The sequence below is a fragment of the Chiloscyllium plagiosum genome, chromosome 26 (genome assembly GCF_004010195.1).
Source record: "Chiloscyllium plagiosum isolate BGI_BamShark_2017 chromosome 26, ASM401019v2, whole genome shotgun sequence".
NCBI lineage: Eukaryota > Metazoa > Chordata > Chondrichthyes > Orectolobiformes > Hemiscylliidae > Chiloscyllium > Chiloscyllium plagiosum.
In genome coordinates this window covers 44,999,640-45,027,048 of record NC_057735.1, presented here as the reverse complement: position 1 = coordinate 45,027,048, position 27,409 = coordinate 44,999,640, and the positions used below count along the sequence as shown (strand labels likewise).

Sequence of the window (27,409 nt, the reverse complement as noted above, 5' to 3'; positions counted from 1 at the left end):
GGGGAAGGGAGGAATGACTGCAGGAAGGGCAGAATGATTGGGAGAAGGGGGGGAATGATGGGAGACAGGAGGGATGGAAACGACTGGGGGTGGCAAATGATGAGACGAATCAAGACTCACTACTCTACAAGCTGTATTGTTATTACAAATGTTTTGAATCAATCACAAAATGGAGAGTGGGGAGAACACCTCTGCCATTTTTGAAATAGTTTCATGGAATCTTTCATCTCTACTTGAGGAGCAGGCAGGTCCTCAATTTAACACCTCATCTGAAAGCTAGCACCTCCAACCATGCAGCACTCCCTTAGTACAGTACTGCATTGGAGTAACTGCCCATAGTTGTACTGTCGGGGGAAGACAATGGCCTAGGGTATTGTCATTACTTGCGCCTCTGGATTACTAGTTTTTTGTTCTGGGAACTTGTGTTCGAATCCCATCATGGCAGACGGTGGAATTTTAATTCAAATTTTAAAAATCTAATGATGACCATGAAAATATTGTGGATTGTTCATCTCATCCTGGTAAGGCCTATATGTGACTCCAGGCCCATTGTAATGTGGTTGACTCTTAAGCGCCTTCTGAAATGACCTCCCAAGTATAATCAAGGGCAACATTAATGATAATTAAAAAAGATTCAAAAAATAAGTTACCAGTGATGTTAGCCAACCACAGTAACTAACAATGGTAACCAGTAACTACAAGAGTTAACGTGTGTGGTTATGTGCAAGTAGATGAGCTGGCTACAGGAGTATCTCACTGTGGTTCTGGTCAAGCCATAGGTCATTAAAGCAGATACTAAACCAAGGTTGTGGGAAGCTGTTTGTGTTTCTTTATAAAGTCTCTACAGATGTGAAAATAAACTTCCTCAATGAGCTTGGGCAATTTTATCACAGACAAAATAAACTGAGAGAATTCCTCAGGCTTACATCTCTCCAGTAAACAGTGCATGCTCATTATGTCTAGTTTCCATGGCGATGACTTCCAGAAGACGCTGGTGGATGCCATATCAGCAGCAACAGGTCTCTGGGAGACTGACAATTCATTAGCAATCCTTCTGATAAACTCCAATTAAACAGCAAAGACTGATCCTAGGTGGCCTCTACAGATTGATAGTCTCCTGCTGCCAGGTTAAGATTAGAAGTACTCATTGACAGGAGGAATTGGTAAATTTTCAAGCTGTCACTTGGTTGACTTTTCCGGAAAAGGAACTGAACAGACTAATGAAAAAGGCTTTCTCGTAAGCAAGCTTACATTCCTGACCTATTATTTTTGTATTAAAATGCCCATCAACCTTGACTCTAATGGATTCAAAAATGCACCTACTAACTCACACCACCCTGCTAACTTCAGATGGTGAGAAATGTGAGCATGAGTAGGTCATTCAGTCCATCAATAAAATCACAGAATCCCTACAGTGTGGAAACAGGCCATTCGGACCAACAAGTCCACGCTGACGCTGTGAAGAGTAACCCAGCCAGACCCATTCCCCTCCCTATTACTCTACATGTACCTCTGACTAATGCACCTAACCTACACATCCCCGAACACTATGGGCAATTTAGCATGACCAATTCACCTGACCAGCACATCTATGGACTGTGGGAGGAAACCGGAGCACCCGGAGAAAACCCACACAGACACTGGGAGAATGTGCAAACTCCCACAGACAGTCACCCGAGACTGGAATCGAACCAGAGTCCCTAGTGCTGTGAGGCAGCAGTGCTAACCACTGAGCCACCATGGCATACATGACTGATCCTTCCTGCCATAGTTCTTAACTTCTTTATCAACAAAAATCTGTTGAGCACAGCCCTGAATGGCCTAACCTTTGTTGCTCTTTGTCAATTTCCAAAAAGGAATGGTTCAAAGAGAGAAGGAATTTCTCATCTTCATCTTAAATAGGATTCTTGCTGCTTTGAAACTGTCCCCACTCGCTCCAAATTTCTCCCAAGAGGAGAAATGTCATCTCAGCATTAGAATCTTAGGTTTAAATAAGATCACCCGTTTCCTCATAAGGCCTGGAACCTCCTCATGCCTGGAACCAACCTAATTGATTCTCTCTGTCTTATGCAAGTATACCCTTCTTGAAGTAAGGAGACCAATACTCTACACAGCTCTCCAAGTGCAGTCCGCAAATAGAGAAGGCCATAACTATTCTCCTTCCTCCTTGCAATAAAAGGCAATATTCCATCTGCCTCTCTAACTCTTTGAAAGATGCCATCGTTGTACATCATTAAACTCTTACAAAAGGGAGTTTATAGACAGATCCTAAATTTTAGCTGCAGCTCTATTTAGATAAAGGAACATTCTAGCTTTTTCTGAAAAATAGAGACATGAATGTTGTTAAAGCTCTTCATCTTCCAGAAAGCATATGATAAAGTTCCACACAAAAGGCTAATGCACGAGATAAGATCGCAATGGGGCACAGGTAATTTGTTAGCCTGGATAGAGAATTGGTTAATCAACAGAAAGCACAAAGTCAAGCTAAAGGAGTCTTTTTTGGAGCAGATAGAATGTACTGTGGCCAAATTTATAGACGTCTCTAAAATAGGTGGGAAAGTACTTTGCAGTGAAGGAATAAAAAATAACACTAAATTGAATATGGATAGGTTAGGTGAAGGGACCAAGATTTGGCAGATGAGGTTTAGTGTGGCTAAGTGTGAGATCATCTATTTTGGTCCGAGGAATAGAAACACAACTTATTTTCCAAAAGGAGGGAAACTTTAGAATGCAGCGGGATCTGGGTGTCCTTGTGTCAATGAATTCCACATGCAGTTGTGACATTGAACGTTTCTTCCACCGCCTCCGTACTTACTTTTTTAATCACAACTCTCACCCACCTTCCGAAGACCCCTTCTCCTGCCTCCAACTCCATCCTCTTGGACACCCTTCTTCAACCTCTTTATATCCAACTACTGTTGTGACAGTGACCACTTCAACCTGTCCACCCCTCTCACCCATGCAACGCATCGACCTCCACTCCAACCCCAACCTCACTATTAAACCAATGGACAAGGGTAGGGTGCGCAGTGGTAGTTAGACCAAAGCTAGATGCCAAAGCGCTGACACTTCTTCCTACCATTCCCCTCGACCAAGACCTCACCTTCCATCACCAACCCATCATCTCCCAGAGCATTCATGACCTCATCACCTCAGGAGATCTCCCATCCACAGCCTCCAACCTCAGTCATTCCCCAACGCTGCACTGCCCAATTCTACCTCTTAACCAAAATCCACAAACCTGACTGCCCCAATCGACCCATCGTCTATGCTAGCCCATACCCCACTGAACTCATCTCCTCCTAAATTGACTCTGTCCTGTCCCCCTTAGTCCAGGAACATCCTTGCATACATTCAGGACACCACCCACACCATCCACCTCCTCCATGACTTTAGATTCCCCAGTCCCTAACATCTCATCTTCACCATGGTCATCCAGTCCTTATGCACGTCTATCCACCATGGTCAAGGCCTACAAGCCCTCTGTTTCTTCCTCCCCCACCAATCTAACCAGTCCCCTCCACTGACCCACTTATTCAATTAATGGAACTTGTCCTCACCCTCAACAACTTCTCCTTCGAATCCTTCCACTTCCTACAGACCAGGGGGGTAGCCATGGGCACCTGTATGGGTCCCAGCTATGCTTGCCTCTTCATAGGATACATGGAATGGTCCATCTTCCGTAGTTACACCATACCCCACCTTTTCCTCTGCTACATTGACGACTGTATCACTGTTGCCTCATGCTCCCAAGAGGAGGTTGAACAGTTCATCAACTTCACCAACACCTTCCACCTGACGTCAAGTTCACATGGACCATCTCCAACACTTCCCTCCCCTTCCTGGACCTCTCTGTCTCCATTTCCAATACCAGTGTCCAACCCAACACAGAGATCTATTTCAAACACACTGACTCAACACAGCTATCTTGACTACACCTCCTCCCATCCCTCTCTCCTGTAAAAATGCGATCCCTTACTCCCAATTCCTCCACCTTCACACATCTGCAACCAAGAGGTGCAATTCAACTCTAGGACATCCCAGATGTCTTTCTATTTCAAGGTCTGCAATTTCCCCTCCTGCGTGGTCAACAATGCCCTCCAGCACATCTCCTCCACTTTCTTCAGCTCCACCCTCGAACCCTACCCCTACAACCACAACAAGATAGAACCCCCCTGCTCATCTTCCAACCTTTGAATCTCTGGACACAGCGTATTATCCTCTGCCATTTCCGCCACCTACAGTCAGACCCCACCACCAAGGATATATTTCCCGCCCCACCCCTACCTGCGTTCTGCAGAGACCATTCCCTCCGCAACTCCCTTTTTAGGTCCACGCCTCCCACCAACCAAACCTCCATACTCAGCACCTTCCTTTGCCACCACAAGAGGTATAAAACCTGTGCCTATATCTCCCCCCTCACCTCCATCCAAGGCCCTAAAGAATCCTTCCACATCAGACAGAGATTTTCTTACACACTTCATCTACTGTGTCCGTTGCTCTTGATGTCTCCTCTACACTAGAGAGACAGGATGCCCACTCGTGGAGTGTTTCAGGGAACATCCCTGGACACATGCACCAAACAATCCCACCGCCCTGTGGCCAACCACTTCAACTCCCCCTCCCACTCCGCCAAGGACATGCAGGTCTTGGGCCTCCTCCATCACCAAATCCAAGTCACCTGATGCCTGGAGGAAGAACGCCTCATCTTCCGCCTTGGGACTCCTCAACCATGTGGCATCAGCATCGACTGCAGTAGTTTCCAAATCTCCCCTCCGCCTACCTCCTCCCAGATCCAACCCCAAACTCGGCACTGCCCTCTTGACCTGTCCTACCTGTCCATCTTCCTTCCCATTTTTCCTCTCCATCCTCTCTACTGACCTATCATCCCCCCAGTACTCAAAAATCAATCAATTCCTGACATGTCTTTATGCAGTAGAGTCATAGAATCATAGAGATGTACAGCATTGAAACAGACCCTTCGGTCCAACCCGTCCATGCCGACCAGATATCCCAACCCAATCTAGTCCCACCTGCCACCACTCGGCCCATATCCCTCCAAACCCTTCCTATTCATATACCCATCCAAATGCCTCTTAAATGTTGCAATTGTACCAGCTGCCACCACTTCCTCTGGCAGCTCATTCCTCTGTGTGAAAAAGTTGTCCCATAAGTCTCTGAACCTATGCCCTCTAGTTCTGGACTCCCCCACCCCAGGGAAAAGACTTTGTCTATTTATCCTATCCATGTCCCTCGTGATTTTATAAACCTCTATAAGGTCACCCCTCAGCCTCTGGCACTCCAGGGAAAACAGCCCCAGTGTGTTCAGCCTCTCCCTATAGCTCAAATCCTCCAACCCTGACAACATCCTTGTAAATCTTTTCTGAACCCTTTCAGGTTTCACAACACCTTTCCAATAGGAAGGAGACCAGAATTGCATGCAATATTCCAACAGTGGCCTAACCAATGTCCTGTACAGCCGCAACATGACCTCCCAACTCCTGTACTCAATACTCTGACCAATAAAGGAAAGCATACCAAATGTCTTCTTCACTATCCCATCTACCTGTGACTCCACATTCAAGGAGCTATGAACCTGCACTCTGAGGTCTCTTTGTTCAGCAACGCTCCCTAGGACCTTACCATTAAATGTATAAGTCCTGCTAAGATTTGCTTTCCCAAAATGCAGCACCTCGCATTTATCTAAACTAAACTCCATCTGCCCCTTCTCAGACCATTGGCCCATCTGATCAAGATCCACTCAACTCAGTGAACAAAACGTCGGCCCTGCCACACCAACATCCCACTCAAGTGAGATACAAATGAAGCAAACTCTTCCGAGCCAATCTTGTCGCAGTCTCCCCTCCCCAACACCACCAGCCCACCCATTCCAATGTGTAACTTTCACCCAGACCCACAAGGCTCAGAGTGAACATTTCGATTGTTACCTCGTTCCCTGACCCTGGCAGGAAGTTCTTGACGGTGATAACTCGGCCTGGCGCTGGAAACGGAGCCTCCATCACGCTGCGCATGAATGGGTAGACAAGGGCTGGGGAGATCTCCCTTCGTTTCTCCACTTCGTCCAGAATCTGGAGCATGCACACAGAGAGATGTTCGTCAGAGGTGGGGATATCTATGTGGGTGAAGACTTGTGCAGTCTGTTTCTAACTGGGGGAGTGGAGGCAGGGCCTATGATCCAGGGTTACACCCCTGTGGGGAGTACTGCCTTGTAATGGGGAAGTTCACTGCTCATCTAGAACAACTGAACATTCCCCAATACTGCAATATCGAATTCACACAGGGCAAATCACAGCGGCTATAACCCAGTCATGTTCTTTGGGTGATAATGAATGAACCGAATAAAGTTGTCTGGGAAAACAGATGATATTAGTGCAGGGGAGAGAATGCAGAGCAATTTGGATTATTGGAATACTTTGCATTAAATCAATTCACAATATGTACTGAGATCAGAGTCTAGATAGCAACTGCAGAGAACATTGAGAGTGTGTTCGGTTTCTGACTCAGTTGGGTGAAGATTCACCAATCGTGGATTATAATCTGCATAGCTTTGAGTGCTGTTTCCAATATACTCAGGATTCGATTGCATGTTCCTGCTCCAATAATATTCCTGGCTGCTCCCAAATGAAGGCCCAACTTTGGAGCCAATAGCCCAAGGTATTTTCCAGTTAAAGCATGTGTGTGATAAGTTCAATGATGTGACATTGTGGGTGATCAGCCTTCTCCCTCTTCACAAAGACGAGGAAGAGCTGCCAAGGAAAACATTCAGAATCTCCTCAAAATACTCCAGGCTGCAGGCCAGAAACAACAGGCTGAGGGAATGCTCCATCTCCCGGCAGCTTCCTGTCTGTTTCCTACTTTAGCACATCCGAGTTTTGTTTGATCAGGAGTGCTTTGTGGACTTTAACTGGGAGGATTTAGCATCAAGATTGAACAGTTGGGATCTCAATGGAAACTCATAGTTTTCCCTCTAGGCAATAGGGTTCTGATCAGGAAGTGGAGATGGAGAGACTTACAACCTTGCCCTTGTTTTAGTCTACCACAGAGCAGATAGGGGCCATTTGGCCTATTGAATCTGCACTAACCTTCCAAACAGCATCCCACACAAAGCCACAATCCCCCATCCTATTCCTGTAACTCAGCATTTCCCATGGCCAATCCACCAAGCCTGAACCTCCATGGACACTATGGGGCAATTTAACATGGGGCCAATCCACCAAGCCTGGACCTCCATGGACACTATGGGGCAATTTAACATGGGGTCAATCCACCTAACTTGCACATCGTTGGACTGTGGGAGGAAACCGGAGCACCAGGAGGAAACCCACACAGGGACGGAGAGAATGTACAAACTCCACACAGTCACCCAAGGATGGAATCAAACCAAAGTCCCTGGTACTGTGAGGCAGTAGTGCTAACCACTGAGCCACTACCCACTCAGTTCCATCAACCCCTGCCCAGCCTGATACAGATGCAGGTATACGCCCTTCTCAGACAGAGGGCCCTGGTGATTCCAGGTGTTGAGGTCAAGGTCCTTGCTGCTTGAAGCAGTCACCAAAACTTGCTGAACTCAATTCAACACAGACTGCTGGGGTGAGGGTGGGAGTGGGGGCAGAACAGTGAGAAAAGGGAGGCCAATACATTCACTGTGACATTTCTAACACATTAAAAGGTACTATGTAAATACAAGTTGTTGTTGCGATGCTAATACTAACAGAAAAGTGAGAGTCAGCCGCCATTGGTAGCAAAAAAACCCAAAGAAGATTACAGCACAGGAACAGGCCCTTCGGCCCTCCAAGCCTGCACCAATCCAGATCCTCCTCCTAAACCTGTTGCCTATTTTCTAAGGATCTGTATTGCTCTGCGCCCTGCCCATTCAAGTACCTGTCTAGATACACCTTAAATGATGCTATCGTGCCCGCCTCTACCATCTCCACTGGAAACGCATTCAGGCACCCACCACCCTCTGTGTAAAGAGCATTCCATGCATATCTTCCTTAAACCTTTCTCCTCTCACCTTGAACTCGTGACCCCTAGTAATAGAGTCCCGCATTCTGGGAAAAAGCTTCTTGCTATCCATCTTGTTTATACCTCTCATGATTTTGTAAACCTCAATCAGGTCCCCCCTCAACCTCCAACTTTCTAATGAAAATAATCCTCAGCAGGTGAGGGCTTCATCACAAATGGTAATGAAGGCAAGATTGCAGACGTTTTTGGATACGTGTGCGCTCTCTGTCCGGGGTCAGCAGTTCACGCAGAAACATTGTGAAGGTTGGAGGTCAGGTTATTGGGTCGCAGGCAGTGGAATGAAAGAGATCTGGGGGTAATGAAGAGTCAGGGGATTCCAACTGCTCTCCGACATGGAGGGTAAATGGTTACATGGTCTGCTTCAGCAAATTGTCTGGGGTCTGTGTTGTTTAAGATTCAATTTTAAGAGTTCATGAAAAAAAACATAACAGCGTGGTTCCTCATCAAGTAGAAGCGAAAGGGACTAAAGGGATTGAAGAGAAGATCAAGGTAAAACACTTTTACAGAGAGAGTGTTTCTTAACCATGAGCTATCTGTGTTGAAGCTGCAAGTCAAAAGGATTTCTACGGTGGCAGGGATGAGTTGGTACCAGGTGCCCTCATTGGTACAGTCCTCCACTCAGTAAGTTCTCCAATTGGACAATGTCCAGAAGAAGCCCCAATAGCTGAGGTTGGCAGTGATGTTGTGATGGCGGTTGGGGATGTGGAGAAGAATGAACAACAGATCTATTCTTACCTTCGAGAAGAGATTGAAGCAACCGAGCCGACTGATGATACAGTAAACCTCTGGCAACCTTTTCCCTTTCCCATTCGGCTGAAATAAGAACTGGAAAGTTAAAGGAGGCAGCCAAACGTGGTCAGACACACACACACACACACACACACAAATACACACAGCAAGTGGCTCAGTATAGCCCTCCCATCCCACATAGCAAATGTTTCACTTTACCCCTAGCTCCCCCCACCAATGAGTGGCTCAGTCCAACCTCCACCTTCATCCTCACTCCCCAACCCAGCCAACAAATAGCACAGCCCATCCCTCTGGGACCAACCCCCACTCAACAAGTGGCTGAGTCCAATCTCCTCCCACCTGTCTCCCATCAATGGTTCAGCTCACCCTTCTGGCATCAACCTTGCCACATCCCCCAATGCAAATGGTGGCTCCCCCACCATTAATCTGGCCCCATTCTACTCACTCAAGTCACCCACCTACTCACCAAGCCACACAGTGATACAATCCACCTTCCATGGTGAATGGTTTGTGCCATCATCCATCCCCCTATTCAGCGAGTAGCTCAGTCCTGTCCTCACTCATTTCTGCCCCTTGCCATTAGTTGCAGTACCCAGCCATCCTATAGGGGGAGCATCTTCCAGATTTAAAAGGGGGCAGCCCACCCTGCCCCCTGCACATCCTCATCAGCAGCAGTGGGCAATCTGGAGGTCTGGGCAGTACCATCTTTCCATTTACCGACAGAGCCCAGGCCATTGGTTTTCATTCTCAGTGTCACTCCCCTACCCTTCCCGTAAAACACCTTTCACAGATTAAAACAATCACGAGATAGGGGTATGGGAAAATGGTCTTGAAGCAAAAGGCCAACCATTATCTCGTGGAATGGATTGAAGGGCTGCACGGCTTACTATTTCAAATGCACTGTGTGCAGTCACTCCTGTGTCCAGACAAAGCACTCCTTTTTCTCCTGTCACTCAATGTGTTGACCAGTCAGAAGACTCTACCAACAGCCTCGCATCAACTTGTTTTATCCTAACGGGGTTATCAGATTCTTCTACATCCAGGTGGAATACTCTGCAATGAACTATTCTCCTTCCCAGGCCGAAGGACTGCAAAGATGGGAAACCTGCATCTTTAAACCCTTTCAACAAAAGACGGCATCAATAGGTCCAATATGATTTTAATTGGCAGACACTAATCTCGAGGAGGCTGCCTCTTGGTAATTTGCTCTTCATTCCCCTGTTGCATGGTCAGGACTATTTATAGGAGTTGGCCTGGATGCAGTGACCTCTGAGGAAGGCTGCACACAGCTCTCTGAGTTTTTAGCTGTGATTACAGACTTAATCAAGATAGACAGACTCCGAGTCCCTATGACGCTCGCATTTATTGAGTTCAGTAATTGCAAAACTCACCAAGAGTTTCCGACAGTACCCGAACCTTCTGCTCCCATCCTCACCAGTCAAAACAAAGGAGAAGGTTTCACTGTTGGTGCAATGATAATAGGCACGGAATACATTACAGGACACCCCAGAACAAACAGAGAATCACACTTAATGACTCACCATCAATGTGATGGCCAGCAATTAAACAATGTGTTTCTTCACAGCAATAACAATTAGCTGACTCAAACACTCCAAGGCATTGCCTCTTGGCCACTACGACTCCCTGGGGTTTAACATTAAACTGCACAGACTTCTGATGCTTACACACTGATGCCAAAACACCATTTGCCCACCTCCCCCACCACCTCCAAGCAAGCTCTCAATTCCCCACTCGCGACAAAGCTCCTTCCAAACCCGCCTCCTCTACCACCAAGGAGGAGAACAGAAGCAGGTACCACCCGCACGTTCCCCTCCGTGTCACTCACCATCCTGACTTGGAAATGTATCGCCGTGCCTTCACTGTCACTGGGTCAAAATCCTAGAACCCTACTCCTACTGGCATCATGGGGGCACCTATACCAGATGGACTGCAGTGGGTCTAGAAGCTGGCTTATCTCCACCATCTTCTCCATGGCAACGAGGGACGGAAAACAAAGGCTGGTCTTGCTAGTGATGCCCATGTGCCATGGATGAATGAAAAGAATCCCTCATATTGTTTAATTGCCTCTCAAGCAGTCCAGTTTTTGCCTGTACTGGCTTGCCCAGAGACCCCCAGGAGCTCTGATCGACATGTGAACTAGCATCTTCTGAATACAGTCAGTACATTTGGGCACAGACTAGTAACCGGTACCTGTAGCTGTGTGTGAACCCATTACACCTTCTGGCCGGGCAGATTTTGTTTTTTAGGAAGGGCCTCACTTAGTGACAGTCTGAACTGAAACACATGATTTCCGCTCCCCCTCACCCCCACCCTTCCCCTTAATACATCACCAGGAATTCAATGTTAAATGTGGTTTTCAGGCAACTCGAAGTTTAAGGTAAGGCCCAAACAGAAAAGTTTCTGACAGACAATCCATTGTTAGAACACCATTAACAATCTCACCTCATTCCAGAAACCAGCATCTAGCCCAATCAGATCCTCCCACTGCAGTACTGACAGAATGCTGCATTGTCGAGAGGTGCCAATTGCCGGGAGAAATCTTTAACAAAGGTCGTTCCCTGCCTCTCGGGTAAGTACAAAGGAACCTGGGGGCTCCATTTTGACAAGGAGCTAGCAAAGTCTCCTTGTGCTTCGGCCAATATTCATTCCTCAACCCAACAGAAACTATTTGGGATTTATCACATTGCTGTTGGTGGGTTCTGCCTGTGTGAAAATTGGCTGATGCATGTCCAAAAAAAAAAAAAATACTTCATTTGCCATGGCCACGAAAGGTGCTACCTAACTGTACATCTTCATTTCCCTTAGAACTGCTCCTGATCCACTGATGTGTATTACTGCTGTCACACAAGTTCAAACAGCAGGTCACAGCCCTTTACTTGCCCATCGGAAAAGTGAGAAGGCTGCTCTCACCTATGGTTATAATACACTAGGACATTAGTCCATGTGCTTTAACAGGACAGATAGCTGAGGGTTCATCACCAATGCACGTTCTAAGAGCCCATACCTGGTCAACTGAGAGACTGCAACCCATTCGCTGGCATCAGGAAAGCAGAACTGAGGAATAGCTTTTAGCCTTTCTTCAGCATCACGGGCTTGCCTTGTCGACTTCTCCAGCTGTTAGAGAACATAGAAACAGGCCTCACATGAAGGAACCATGCACAATTACAGTCATCAGGCACAAGTTCAGGAGAGGTTTCTAAAATTGCTAAAAATATTCCAGTTGAGGTCTGACCAGAGCCTTATATAGCCTCAGCAGTACATCTCTGCTCCTACAGCATCTATTGGATTGAGAGATTGGTTATAATGTGTTCACTGTAACAAGGCAAGTGACCTTAGACAGACTGGTAAGTCCTGTGAACGTAAGGTGTGGACTCAACATGGTGATGCACTATGGGATTAACAATGACTGAAACGAACGTGGGTTGCTCAGTATACTCTTGATATAACTCCAATATGCAGTAACATAACATGCTAACAAATTGAATATATTAGGTTAAACTACAAGAGAGACATTGTGAGAGAAAACCTGGGTTGTAACATATAAGAACATAAAGAGAAGGCCATTCAGCCCCTCAGGCCTGCTCCGCCATTTGATACAATTTTGGTTGATCTCATCTCGGCTTCACTTCCACTTTCCTGCCCACTCCCCATCACCCTTCAACCTGTTACCAATTAAAAACTTGTCTATCTCCTCCTCACATTTACGCAGTGTCCCATCATCCACCGTACATGGGGGAGTGAATTCCATAGATTTATGGACCTTTGAGAGAAGTGATTCCTCCTCATCTCGGTTTTAAATCCGCTACCCCTTATGCTGGAACTATGACCTCTCATTCTAGATTGCCCGACAAGGGGAACAATGCTCTCTACACCTACTTTGTCCGTCCCCTTCAGCAATTATATACGATGAGATCACCTTTCATCCTTCCAAACTCTAGAGAATACAGACTTAAACTGCTCAATCCCGCTTCAGAAGACAAAACCCTCAGCTCTGGAATCAATCCAGTGAACCTCCTCGGAACTGCCTCCAGTGAAACCATATCCCTCAAGTGGGGGGGACCGACACTGTACACAATACTCCAGGTGTGGTCACATTAATACCTTGTAGCTGCAGCCCTATACCTACTTTTATACTCTACTCTTTTAGCAATGAATGTCAAAATTCCACTTGCCTTCCTTATTATCTGCCTTACCGACATTCTAAATCTCTGACTCATGCAAGAGGACACCCAGATACCTCTGCACTGAAGCATTCTGAAGTTTCTCTCCATTTGGACAATAAATTACCTTTCTATTCCTCTGACCAAAATGGATAACCTCACATTTATCCATATTAAATTCCAACTGCCAAATTTTGGTGCATTCAAATAGCTTACTATATCGATTTGTAAACTTCTTATTTCTTCACAGCAACTTACTTTCTCACCTCATTTAATGTCATCTACAAATCTGGTGACTGTACTTTCTATCCCCAAATCCAAGTCATTAATATAGATTGTAAACAGCTGGGTCCTGAGGACCGAACCCTGTGGCACCCCACTAGTTACATCTTCAAAAAACCCATTTATCCCAACTCTCTGCTCTCTGTTGGTTAACCAATCCTTTCTCCAAGCTAATAAATTACCCCTAAACCCAATGTGATCTTACTTTGTCTATTAACCTTTTGCGTGGCACCTGAACAAATGCTTTCTGAAAGTCCAGATATAGTATATCTACAGAAAACCCAATATCTATATTGCATGCAACATCTTAAAAGAACAAGAGCAAATTAATCAAACAGAATTTATCCTTCATAAAGCCATGCTGACTCTGATGGTTTCTGTCTTGACTTTCCAAATATCTTGTTATTATTTCCTTACCAATAAATTGAAACAGTTTCCAACAACACATGTTAAAGCAACGATGTGTAATTACCTACTTTCTGTCTCTGTCCCTTTTTGAATAAGCATATTATATCTCATGGTTCCACAGTGATAGAAAAACTCCAATGTACAGGAAAATAGCTCACCAAGCACTGAAGGAGCAGTTTCCAATTGACATAGAATATTTCTGTGACATAGAATATTTGAGGGAATTAGCAGAGATCCATTAAAGAGAGAACTGGAGAAGTTCAAGAGTAAGAAGTAAACAGAAAGATATGTCGAGTGAGAAAGATGAGATTATTGAGTAGCAAGAAGTCTGAGATGTAAATTCTATGTAATAATGAAAATGAGATCTAAATTTTAAAAGCATTTCATCAATTTATTGCCAGCCCTCAGAATTAGCTCTGTTACATCCTGAATATGGAAGATATTGAAATCTGGAGTTTAAAGCATATAGATCAGTGGAATGGAGGTGGATAATGACTGCAATTGATGCCTTTGAAGAGTGGCATTGACAGTGAGGACCTCTGCATTTCATTTTAACATGGTAACACGGCAAGGAGGAGATAATGCAGGAGGAGCAAGGAGGTAAATAAGGAAACAGTGCCTCCATTATCACAAACAAGGAGTCCTTTGAGGGCTGTGCACATTGGGAAAAGGAAGATGAAGGGAGGTGAGGAGATCAATATTTTTAGGGATTGGGAATGATTCAATACAGAAAAGGAGACAACAGTGGGGGTCACTGGGAGGAAAAATGTTATGCAAACAAGCAATGAAAGCACCAAATAAGATTGAGGGGCAAGAAGTGACTTAAAGCAAGAGTCAAGAAAGGCATTGCTCATGTGACAGATCTCAGTTATAGGGATCAATTATAGTGTTCAGAATGACACAGGCCTTCTTAGAACTTGTGTGTGAGAACATGAACAATAAGAGCCCAGTGTGACACTGTCCCAGTGAGAGGGAATCCAGAGAGGCCAGTGTGACACTGTCCCAGTGAGAGGGAATACTGAGAGCTCAGTGTGACACTGTCCCAGTGAGAAGGAATACTGAGAGCCCAGTGTGACACTGTCCCAGTGAGAGGGAATACAGGGAGCCCAGTGTGATACTGTCCCAGTGAGAGGGAATACAGAGAGCCCAGTGTGACACTATGCCAGTGAGAGGGAATACAGAGAGCCCAGTGTGACACTGTCCCAGTGAGAGGGAATACAGAGAACCCAGTGTGACACTGTCCCAGTGAGAGGGAATACTGAAAGCTCAGTGTGACACTGTCCCAGTGAGAGGGAATACAGAGGGACCAGTGTGACACTATCCCAGTGAGAGGGAATACAGAGAGCCCAGTGTGACACTGTCCCAGTGAGGGGGAATACAGAGGGACCAGTGTGACACTATCCCAGTGAGGGGGAATACAGAGAGCCCAGTGTCACATTGTCCCAGTGAGAGGTAATACAGAGGGACCAGTGTGACACTATCCCAGTGAGGGGGAATACAGAGGGACCAGTGTGACACTATCCCAGTGAGAGAGAATACAGAGAGCCCAGTGTGACACTGTCCCAGTGAGGGGGAATACAGAGGGACCAGTGTGACACTGTCGCAGTGAGAGGGAATACAGAGAGCCCAGTGTGACACTGTCCCAGTGAGAGGGAGTACAGAGAGCCCAACACCACATGACCTCAGTCAAAGACCAGAGGAACCTTCTTAAATGTTCCTGTTGTTTAACAGCCAGGGTTTCACATTCACCGATGTTCCTAACAGAGAGCCTTGTAGGTTATGTGCCAAGTTTGCTCACACATTTATATGCACAGTGTTGCCAATCTCACCTTACTGGGAAACTGCTGCGTGACCTGAGGTTCGTATATGTTTATCGAAGCTTTCTTGCGAAGTGAGACCACCACAAAGTATTCAAAAAGCTTCTGCTCCTGTAATTCGAATAAATCCCGCTCAAGGGTTTGATAGCGAGTGTTTCTTTTCAATGTTGAATGCACATATACCAAACGCTGATTGTGAGCTGTAAACAGCAAGGACAGAGAAAATTATTTAATAACTCAGTCAGAATCACCTCAGATAGTACAATAGGGTAAAAGGCAGGTTCCATGGTCTGACACACCGTCATTCTCAACCAGGAGTCAGCAACAGCTGGATCACCATAGAAAGACTCAAATGGTCCATCAAATATCATTAGATAATATATAAAGGTTCTCATTCATTAGTGCAAAAGATGATCTATAACACACCAAATCAGTTATTCCAATATTTTCCTTATTGTTCTTTCTGCCAGAAATACTCTCAGCAAAGCTAACCCTTTTGCTTCCAATACTTGCAAAACATAAATCTTTCCCCCTTCCTCCCACCCAGTACTTTCAGTTTTCTCCAGGTTTCTCAAATCTCAACTGCCTCTGGTTTTAAAATGGAGGAGGGTTGGATCACTAATCACCAAGGCTTCCTCAGTAGCACCTTTCAAACCCTTAACCACTTCCATCTAGAAGGGCAAGGGCAGCAGACACATGGGAACGCCACTACATCCAAGCCACACACCATCCTGTCTTGGAAATGAATCGCCGTTCCTTCAGTGTCGCTGGGTCAAAATCCTGGAATTCCCTCCTAAGGACATTGTGGAGGTGTCCACACCACAAAGACTGCAAACTGTTCAAAAAGGTGGCACACCACCATCAAGGCCAACTACGGATGGACAATAAACGCTGCCTCAGCCAGCAGCACCCACATCCCGAGAGAGAGAATCCGGAGAGCCCAGTGTGACACTGTCCCAGTGAGAGGGAATACAGAGGGCCCAGTGTGACATTGTCCCAGTGAGAGGGAATACAGAGAGCCCAGTGTGACATTGTCCCAGTGAGAGGGAAAACAGAGAGCCCAGTGTGACACTTATGCCAGTGAGAGGGAATACAGAGAGCCCAGTGTGACACTGTTCCAGTGAGAGGGAATACAGAGAGCCCAGTGTGACACTGTCCCAGTGAGAGGGAATAGAGTGAGCCCAGTGTGACACTGTCCCAGTGAGAGGGAATACAGAGGGCCCAGTGTGACATTGTCCCAGTGAGAGGGAATACAGAGAGCCCAGTGTGACACTGTCCCAGTGAGAGGGAATACACAGAGGGACCAGTGTGACACTTATGCCAGTGAGAGGGAATACACAGAGGGACCAGTGTGACACTTATGCCAGTGAGAGGGAATACAGAGGGACCAGTGTGACACTTATGCCAGTGAGATGGAATACAGAGATCCCAGTGTGACACTGTCCCAGTGAGAGGGAGAGCCCAGTGTGACATTGTCCCAGTGAGAGGGAATACAGAGAGCCCAGTGTGACACTGTTCCAGTGAGAGGGAATCCAGAGAGGCCAGTGTGACACTGTCCCAGTGAGAGTGAATACAGAGAGCCCAGTGTGACACTTTCCTCGTGAAAGGGAATCCAGAGAGCCCAGTGTGACACTGTCCCAGTGACAAGGAATAGAGAGAGCCCAGTGTGACAGTCTCCTTTGAGCATCTCAGGCAGGGGCCCACACAGCAACGTCCAAGTGCCATTTGGTGGGTGAGCTTAATGAGACTAAGGTTTTCACAGTTACACACCACACCACCAGCATGGTACATGTACAGTATCAGCACACTGAACTTAGGCATCTGTATTACTTGAATGAACATCTGGTATTAAATTTTTGTGAATCGGTCACATTAGCGTGGCCTGGCAGGAGCCAAAACCAATTTACAGGTTGGAATACAGATGATTGACTCCTCCAGGGGCTCGGAATTGAGGTACCCTGAGCCCAGTAATCTTCATGGAAAATCATCAAGAGGAATATTGAGGAACTATCCAGGCACAGGAAGAAATCCAGGAGGATGGGATGGAATGGAAAGTTTAGACTACAACATCGGACTGCCGAGAGTCTGGCAACTGGAGCAAGCAAGCAACTCCTGCAGTAGACAGGAAGTGGTTAATGTGAAGAGTATAGATAAACTCAGTGGGAGGCAAGGCAGGCACATGCAGGAGAAGGGAATGGATTTACAAGAGGAAAGATGCAAGGCTGGTCCATAAAAAGCATAAGTGTTTCACAAACTGATTGCAGCAAATGGCCTATTTTTGTGCTGCATATACAATATAGACTCACTATAAAGGCTAGACTGCCAACTCACTATTTTGTAAAATTGCTTTTTTTACAGATATCTGTCTTCATTTCATCCCTCGATCAATCCTGGCAGCGGACTGTCACTATAGGACATAACGTATTGTGACAACACGCTACCAAAATACACACTCGCCATCACTCGGGCAATCCCTTACCTTTCTTTTGTTCCTCTGTATCGCTTTCTGTTTCACTGTTGTCATCTGAAAGATACAGGATTACAGATGAATTTGCAAGCCATGTTCTGTCATCAGCTTAAGGAACTGAATCAGAACTCTCCCCAGAGCGACCAACTGTATTTTAAGGGACTGTGTCTGAAACAATTTGTCTCTCCCTCCACAGATGCTGCTCGACATGCTGAATATTTCCAGGTCTTATTTCTAGTGCCTGCAATTTTTTGCTGTTCTCAATTTCTAAGCAACTCAGATTGTACTTCTAACACCACCATCTGCAAGCTCCTCTCCAAACCATTCATCTGCCTGACTTGGGAATATATTCCTGGTCCTTTGAGTCAAAATCCCAGAACTCCTTTCCTTCCTAATCGTGGAGGTACCCGTCTCATATGGAGTATAGTGGTTCAGGAAGGCAGCTCCCTGCCAAACTCTCAAGGGCAATTAGTTCAGGGCAATAGAGGTTGGCCCAGCCAACACCACCCACATCAGAAGAATGAAGCATATGGAGTATAGTGGTTCAGGAAGGCAGCTCCCTGCCAAACTCTCAAGGGCAATTAGTTCAGGGCAATAGAGGTTGGCCAGCTAACACCACCCACATCAGAAGAATGAAGAAGAAGAAAACCTTTCTGAACTACAAAGCTCAGTCTCTTAATCAATAGACACCAAATCAAAGGTGAGCAGTGAAAATACAGTCCCTCGCCCAAAAACTGTATTGGAGATAAAAACATTCATCTATGGGTGTGATCATAGAATCAAACAATTCTTACAGTGTAGAAGCAGGCCATTCAGCCCACACCAACCCTCCAAAGAGCATCCCACCCAGATCCATCCCCCCCACCCCCATCCCTGTAACCCTGCATTTCCCAATGGCTAATCCACCTAGCCTGCATATCCCTGGACACTATGGGAAATTTAGCATGATCCTATCGACATAACCTGTACATCTTTGGACCGTGGGAGGAAACCAGAGCATCTGGAGGAAACCCACGCAGACCTGGGGAGAATGTGCAAACTCCACAAAGACAGTCGCTCGAGGGTAGAATTGATCCTAGGTCCCTGGTGCTGTGAGGCAGCAGTGTTAACCACTGTAATGGGGTGGATGGAGTGGGTGTTTCAAGGGAGGGATTTGTTGTCTGTTGTGACACCAACACTGGGGAAGAGTGTTGCCAGCATTCCTGTTTCTCACAGTCAGTTTAAGGGGCCATTGGGTGAGCAATGACAGACGATTACCAACAGGCCAAAGACAAGCTGCTTACTGCATTACAGACTGGGTCAGTGGGGCACAGTTCTACCTTTGACAGTGACCTTTCACTGCGAACTATCCCACACCCTTTTAATCATTGTTTACTGCACTAATCGTTTAGTGTTAAGGTTCAGTCTATACATGAATAAAAAAAACATTGAACTTCAAAATACAATATTGTTTGCTGTGAATCCTCGGATGTTGATCCAATTATCCCAGCATTACTTCCAACTATTTCTTAACAGCAGAAGTATCAGATCTATTGTAATTTCAGATAATTCTTTCCATTCTTTATGCCTCATAATGAACTATGTCTTACTGAATAAACAGTGATTCAGTACAGTACTACAGTGAGTAATCCTTACTCAGAATAATTAGTGACTCTTCACAGTTCCACATTAACCCTTAATCTGCTGAATAACCAGTGACTCAACACAGTTCCATTGCGTGGAACGCTGATCCTACTGAATAGACAACAAACAGAGCCATTTAACCATACTAACATTTTGGATGTCTGAAACTGTTCAATCATTCAAATATTAAAATGCAATTATTTGAGGAATTTAACAATTGGACTTAATAAATGGCAGCTTAATACCCTTATGCCTTAAAGCCTAGCTTTGATTACTTAAATAGCTTGCACTAATAAATACTGTTCAGAATAAACTGATGAATATTGCTTCGTACCTTTCACGGGCGTGGAGTCGGATCCTGAAGAGGTCAGAGCTTTCACTTTTTTCTTTCCTCTCTTCATATCGTACACTGCCTGTATCTTTAGAACCAACTGAAATAGAACAGCAGGCCATCAATGACCACAGCCTCACAACACATTTCCAAAGTTTTAGCAAAACTAAAGTTTTGAGTATGGCTAAATTTCAAAATCAATGTTTTTGCGGTCCCTAGCTACCAGCTCCACCCCCCTCTTCCTGGCAACACTCTGGAGATTAAGCCTATCACTTCACAAACTTGGTTGGTTTGGAGGTGAACTTCTGACATCATTGTCATACCATCACAACTCTGATGGGAACAGAGTGCTGGAAATCAAGTCCCATTACTCCATGAGTCGTCTAAGTAAATGCCTGGCCGTTACCATTATCAACGATAAAACAGAACTCACACCAGGTTTCATTAATAAACAAAACAAAACATTGTAACAAGCCTTCCTCTAATATGTGAGAAAAGCAAGCTGCTAATCACTAAAAAGCAAAATTAAGCTATTTCTCCTGTAAATCGCAACACATTCATTCACACATAGAATGGATAGGACAGACAAACCAAACAGGTTTTGCAGAAATATTGAGGCAGAGTTTTATTTTGGCTTTTAGTGATGATATCCTATTGTTGTCAAGTGTAACGTCTCTCAATTTAATAGCCAGTTACACCTGGGTCTTGGGTTGAGCTAGCAGTTCTTTAATTTTGCAAATGTTTGAGTGTAATTGCTCCACTGTTTAGTCTTAAATTGGGCGGCCGGGTGGCTCAGTGGTTAGTACTGCTGCCGCCTCATAGTGCCAGGGACCTGGGTTCGATTCCTGCCTCGGATGACTGTGTGGAGTTTGCACATTCTCCCGGTGTCTGTGTGGGTTTCTTCCGGGTGCTCTGGTTTCTTCCCACAATCCAAAGACGCGCAGATCAGGTGAATTGGCCATGCTAAATTGCTCATATTGTTAAGCGCATTAGTCAGCGGTAAATGTAGGGGAATGGTCTGGGTGGGTCACTCTTCAGAGGGTTGGTATGAATTTGTTGGGCAGAAGGGCCTGTTTCCACACTGTAGTGAATCTAACCTAATCTAAATTGCCCATGTCCTAAGTTTTGGAATTCCCTCCCTAACTCACTTTAAAATTATTACTTAAAACTTGTTTGACCATGAAATAACTCCACAGAGGCCAGTATCCCATCACCAAGTCACCCTTTATTTACATGTGGGTAGTCCTTGACTCTGGCACAGCCCCTGACAGAATATCTGACACTCCGTTTTACATCAGGGCTGCCTGATTGGGGCTGTTAATCTGGTCCAATCAGGAAACTCATATTCTATGAGCTCCAGCTGGTCCTTGCTACAATCACTACAGATCCAGTTTTTGATCACTTGACTTAATGTCATCATATGTGGCTCAGTATCTTATCTAATTTTCTAATACGCCTTGGGACATTTAATTACATTAAAGGTGCTGTACAAATTATTGTTGTGTAATGTTTCCGCATTACATCCTCTCACCAACATAGCTCCTAGAATTTACTGTTTTATCCATTCATTTCCTCTATCAATATTTCTTTGGAATTGAGCAACACTGTGCATAGTGCTGTCTTTGGTAAATTTGGATAGGTGGATATGTCACCTTTAACTCACCCCTGGGATCCTTTTTCTCTTTTTCACAAAGGCATCGCCACTGATGGGATCCTCGTGGGTTCCAGCAGGTGGCTGGAGGTTATACCGAAGCAGCGGCGATGTGTTCTCCTTGCTGATCTTCCTCAGCTCTGCAGGCTTCCAGCTTTTACTCTCCTGAGCTTGGCCCAGGAGGCTGGCTGGTTTGGGTGGAAGCTAGAGGGGGTGGAATGAACATTCCCATGTTAGTCAGTGTCACTGCAATTGGAGGTCTGAGAGGACACCCCCTTCTCTCCCACTCAAGTGGACGGAAAACATTTTGCTCAGTTTTTTGCAGAAATATTCCTCAATTATACCCTGATTTGCTTTTCCAAAATGCAACACCTCACATTTATCTAAATTAAACTCCATCTGCCACTCCTCAGCCCATCTAGTCAAGATCACGTTGTAATCTGAGGTAACCTTCTACACTGTCCACTACACCTGCAATTTTGGTGTCACCTGCAAATTTGCTAACTGTACCTCCTATGCTCACATCCAAATTATTTATATAAATGACCAAAAGTAGTGGCCCCAGCACTGACCCTTGTGGCACTCCACTGGTCACAGGCCTCTAGTCTGAAAAACAACCCTTTCCCCCACCACCCTCTGTCTTCTACCTTTGAACCAGTTCTGTATCCAAATGGCTTGTTCTCCCTTGTATTCTGTGAGATCTAACCTTGATAATCAGTCTCCCATGGGGAACTTCGTCGAACACCTTACTGAAATCCATATAGATCACGTTCACTGCTCTGCCCTCATCAACCCTCTTTGTTACTTCAAAAAACTCAATCAAATTTGTGAAACACGATTTCCCATGCACAAAGCCATACTGACTACACTGTATTAATTGCCTGCCTCTTCTGAGCCCCTCACCACTTCCTCCAACACTGATTCTCTTCCCTCTGTCTTAGATCCTAGATCAACTCCAGACTGTTGACTCTACCACTTCTGGAGAAGTTCTAGGAGTTAGTAGCCAGCTAATAGCACAGAGCCATCCAATTGTTGCTGATTACTAATCTGAATCCTCATCACAGGTTTGATGAGATCTGTGCAGGCCTGTAGATTGGTTTTGCCTTGGGAGGAGTTGTGATGGAGCAAGTGCTACATACTGACTCACTCTCTCAGGAAAAGCCTGAATGTTAACCTGGAACAGGGGTGGCCACAACTTCTTCCATGAATCCTGGTTCTACACAGATTTGCCTTCATGGGCCAGTGCAGGCTTCCAAGTGGTTTCACATGTTTGCTATTTCCTTTGGTGAGGATGTGTGAAGCATGCTGAGACCAGTCTTATTCATAATACATTTCATGGTAAGGTCCTAGGGAGTGTTGCTGAACAAAGAGACCTTGGAGTGCAGGTTCATAGCTCTTTGAAAGTAGAGTCGCAGGTAGATAGGATAATGAAGAAGGCGTTTGGTATACTTTCCGTTATTGGTCAGAGTGTTGAGTATCTGAGTTGGGAGGTCATGTTACGTCTGTACAGGGCATTGGTTAGCCGACGTTTGGAATATTTTGTGCAATTCTGGTCTCCTTCCTAGACTAGGCAGAAACTGAGTAATAATGAAGTCACTCACTAGTGTTTCCAAGCCATCAGAGATCAAAGGAGGTTAAGATCAGGTATTTTGTTTTGGTGCCAGCACTGACAGAGAGCACCCAGGGATTTGTTATTCCTGTCCTGTCATTCTTGCATCTTGTCAGAACAGCCAAGACTTCAAGGATTGAACGTTGCCCTGCCAGCAGTAAGGGCCAGACTAATCAGGGAAGTTACCATTAAGGAGTCAGCTTTGTGAATCACCTGGGACAGGGGCTGTGTGCCCGAGCTAGCTCCTACTGCCATTGTACACCAGCAGGCCACAACTCCGTGAGGCCACCAGACAGGCCATTGTACACCAGCAGGCCACAACTCAGTGAGGCCACCAGACAGGTCATTGTACACCAGCAGGCCACAACTCCGTGAGGCCACCAGACAGGCCATTGTACACCAGCAGGCCACAACTCCGAGAGGCCACCAGACAGGTCTGTTTGTGACACCCTTCACAAATTACATTATCAAAAAGGCAGTCTTGACACTTTCGAGGATTTCTAGGTCCAGAATCCAGCATCATCTGTAAACTGGACTAAAGTATTCCTCAGCACCAACATGTGGGATCATTGTAGACAGAACTGGTAAGGGATACCAGAACAAATTTGTTATTCATCACAATTGCAATTGAATCCAATGCAATAAGAGGGGTGGGAGGAGGTAGTGCAGGGGTGTTTCTGGCAGCCATGGCCTAGTGATGTGATCACTGGACTGTCAATTCAGAGATCCAGATAATGTTCTGGGGACCAGGATTTGAACTCCACCACAGCAGATGATGGAATTTGAATTCAATAAAAATCTGGAATCATGATGTCCATGAATCCATTGCCAATGTTGGAAAAACCCATTTGGGTCACTAATGCCATTTAGGAAAAGGAACTGCCATCCTTACCTGGTCTGGCCTTCGTGTGACTCCAGACCCACAGCAATGTGGTGGACTCTTAACAGCTGTCTGGGATTATCAATGGCCTGGCCAGCGATACCCTCACCCCGTGAATGAATTTAAAACAACATTTGAAACGATTTGACACATTGCACCATCCACTCTCCAGACTAGATATTTTTAGGAGAGAGAGAGAGAGAGAGAGAGAGAGAGAGAGAGAGACAGAAAGAAAAAAAGACAAGAGAGAGAGCGAGACAGAGACAGACAGATACTCATAACAGACTGTGCAATCTTCTCTTGTTGACTCTGCCAGGCTGGGCAGAGTTCATTGAAGATTTCCAAACCAGTTGAGTAAAGTAGGATGTTCAAATACTTTAATCATGTATAGCTACCAGTCTATCAGGACCACAGAAGCTATTTGATAGGTTTGGCTTGGTAGGTCATCTATGGCTGAGGAGAATGGGTGCATTTGGCTGCAGAGATAGTTCAGTAATCTCTATGCATGGGATTCACTGCCTGAGGGGGTGATAAATCCATGCATTCAAAGGGGAATTAATTGAAAAGGAACATCATGCATAGTTACAGGGAGAAGGCAGAAGAATGACACTAAGTGAATTGCTCATTTGGAAAGCCAGTGCAGACATGATAGACTGAATGGTTTCCTTCATTGTGATAATTCTGTAATTATTATCCTTTCAGTTCTGGAAACTGTATGGCATTCCTCCCATAACCAAAGTGGAAACACGTGGTATCCTTAACAGTTGGGAGTACTCCAGCTGTGGTGGATATTACGTTGCTGGAGTGAACCTTCCTCACATTACATTCTTTCACTGTAGCTGAAAAGGTTCACATTCCAATTGCCTTTCTGATGACCACATTTTAATGATCTGTGCAATAAACCTCTGAAGAAATGGATTGACAGGTTGTAAAAGTTGCACTGCAGCGACTGTATCCAGCAGCTGTTAAGATTTGGCACAGGTTCCTCGTTCCGGGTGGAAGATGTTTAACTTGATGGTTGGAGCACACTTTGACAGAGGAAGCTCACACAGTCCGTGAGGGTGCGCCTGTCCAAGTGTGTCAACAATGATAACAACCTACCCTCCTCCCGAATCCATTCCGTTTTGGGAAAGATCTTGGAACATCTTACAGATGTTGACCTTTCCCATAATTTCTCTTTATGAATTTGCACCAGCAGATTTCCACTGGTGATGTTGTGCTTTGGGGAGTGGGGAAGATAACTGCCTTTGTTATTCCATGCAGATAGCCAAAGTCAACTAGAGTAGTGAACTTCATAAAATCATAGAATCCCTAGAGTGTGGAAGCAGGCCATTCAGCCCATTGAGTCCACACTGACTGTCTAAAGAGCATCCCATCCAGACCCACCCCCAACCTTATCCCTTATAGCCCTGCATTTCCCAAGGCTAATCCTCCCAGCTGCACATCCCTGGACACTGTGGGCAACTGAGCATGGCCAACCCACCCAAGCTGCACGTCTTTGGACTATGGGAGGAAACCCACACAGTTACGGGAGAATGTTCAAACTCCACACAGACAGTCGCCTGAGGGAGGAATCAAACTCAGGTCCCAGGCACTGTGAGGCAGCAGTGCTAACCACTAAGCCACCCAGAATACAGAGTGTGTTAATTTGTCACCTTGCCATTGGGCAAGTATGGTTATGGGATCTTGGCTGTGGACCAAGAGGAGGTTCATGATCACCCACTCTGGGCTTCTTTGGCCAATCTTCAGCTTTCTTCTCCCCATTCATTTGTTCGCTGTGCTTCTCAGTTCTCAATTCCTTGCCTATATCAATAAGGAACATCTGCATCCTTTGCCTGGATGTGTATGGAGTACAGATGGAACAATTGTTTCCCACAAAATGTGACTGCTCTCTCTAGTAGTTGAAATAGCTCATGATTGTGAAGAAACAGGTCACTCATTAACGAATGGCAAACATGGGGCATGGCTTAGTTACTCTGCATTGCTACTCACCACAATCTATACAGCCATAACAGATTCGGACTCCTTTGTCCAATGGGATCTTTCTGTGCCCAATCATCACAATGTGCTATAGCTTCAGTGGGCGTATCACTGTGAAGTTTAAGTGATGTTCAAAAGCTTTCGCTGTTTGTTTCTGTGATTTGGACAATTCTGACACTTTGTTTGTCACGAGCTGTGAAGAATCTCAGAATTGTCCGGGTACAGAACGAGGCTATTTGATCCATTATGTCTGCATCACTCTCTAAATGAGCATTATGAGTCTATTCCCTGTAACCCTGAACATTGATTCTATTGAAATGATCATCTCACACCAGCTCAAAGGCCTGAGTTGAATCTGGGGGGAATGGAGAAAATAATCCAAACTCAGGGCCAACATTTCCAAATGGTGATGGACTTAACACAAGCATCTAGATTAGAGTGGTGCTGGAAAAGCACAGCCGGTCAGGCAGCATCCAAGGAACAGGAAAATCAACATTTCGGGCAAAAGCCCTTCATCAGGAATGAATGGACACAAGAGTTTCAATTCAGGAAAACTCCAGAGATTCTGGGAAAGTGCCATCTGAACAGGAAGCTCCAACTGTAATGGCTAACAACTCTAAAAGACAGGGCAGCCAGAGACAGGACCAAAAGGTTAGTGAGCTTTCTGTGTCTTACAATCTTATACTCCAACCACCTGATAAAGAGCAGTGCTCCAAAAAGCTAGTGCTTTCAAATAAACCTGTTTGACTATGACCTGGTGATGTGAGATTTTTAACTTTGCCCACCCCAGTACAACACTGGCACCTCCAAACCAGTATGGAGGCACCATATACATGATTGAATTTTATTTTTGAACTAAGAGGATCGATGAGAGCAGAGCGGTGGACGTGATCTTTATGGACTTCAGTAAGGCATTCGACAAGGTTCCTTATGGTTAACAAGGTTAGACGGTATGGAACACAGGGAGAGCTAGCCATCTGGATACAAAACTGGCTTGAAGGTAGAAGACAGAGGGTGGTGGTGGAGGGTTGCTTTTCAGACTGGAGGCCTGTGACCAGTGGAGTGCCACAAGGATCGGTGCTGGGTTCACTACTTTTCATTGTTTATAAACATGCATTGGATGTGAACAGAGAAGGTACACAGTTAGTAAATTTGCAGATGACACCAAAATTGCTGGTGTAGTGGACAACAAATACCTCGGATTACAACAGGATCTTGATCGCATGGGTGATGGGCTGAGAGGTGGCAGATGGAGTTTAATTTAGATAAATGTGAGGTGTTACATTTGAAAAGGCAAATCAGGACAGGACGTATACACTTAATGGTAAGGTCCTGGGGAGTGTTGCTGAACAAAGAGACCTTGGAGTGCAGGTTCATAGCTCCT

General features: G+C 45.4%; 1 protein-coding gene across 2 annotated transcripts in view; it reads right to left on the bottom strand.

The window, feature by feature from the left end:
• Positions 1 to 27,409, bottom strand: part of LOC122563308 (DENN domain-containing protein 2C-like) — a 120,497-nt gene that overhangs the window by 21,163 nt on the left and 71,925 nt on the right. For both annotated transcript variants that reach the window (XM_043717023.1, XM_043717024.1), the window contains exons 6-13: positions 21,569 to 21,760; positions 19,909 to 20,005; positions 17,964 to 18,008; positions 15,497 to 15,684; positions 11,822 to 11,931; positions 10,188 to 10,257; positions 8,782 to 8,859; positions 5,949 to 6,089 (exon numbers count right to left, since the gene is read on the bottom strand). In XM_043717023.1, the coding sequence (XP_043572958.1) occupies positions 5,949 to 6,089; positions 8,782 to 8,859; positions 10,188 to 10,257; positions 11,822 to 11,931; positions 15,497 to 15,684; positions 17,964 to 18,008; positions 19,909 to 20,005; positions 21,569 to 21,760 (921 nt within the window). The remainder of the gene's footprint in view (positions 1 to 5,948; positions 6,090 to 8,781; positions 8,860 to 10,187; positions 10,258 to 11,821; positions 11,932 to 15,496; positions 15,685 to 17,963; positions 18,009 to 19,908; positions 20,006 to 21,568; positions 21,761 to 27,409) is intronic.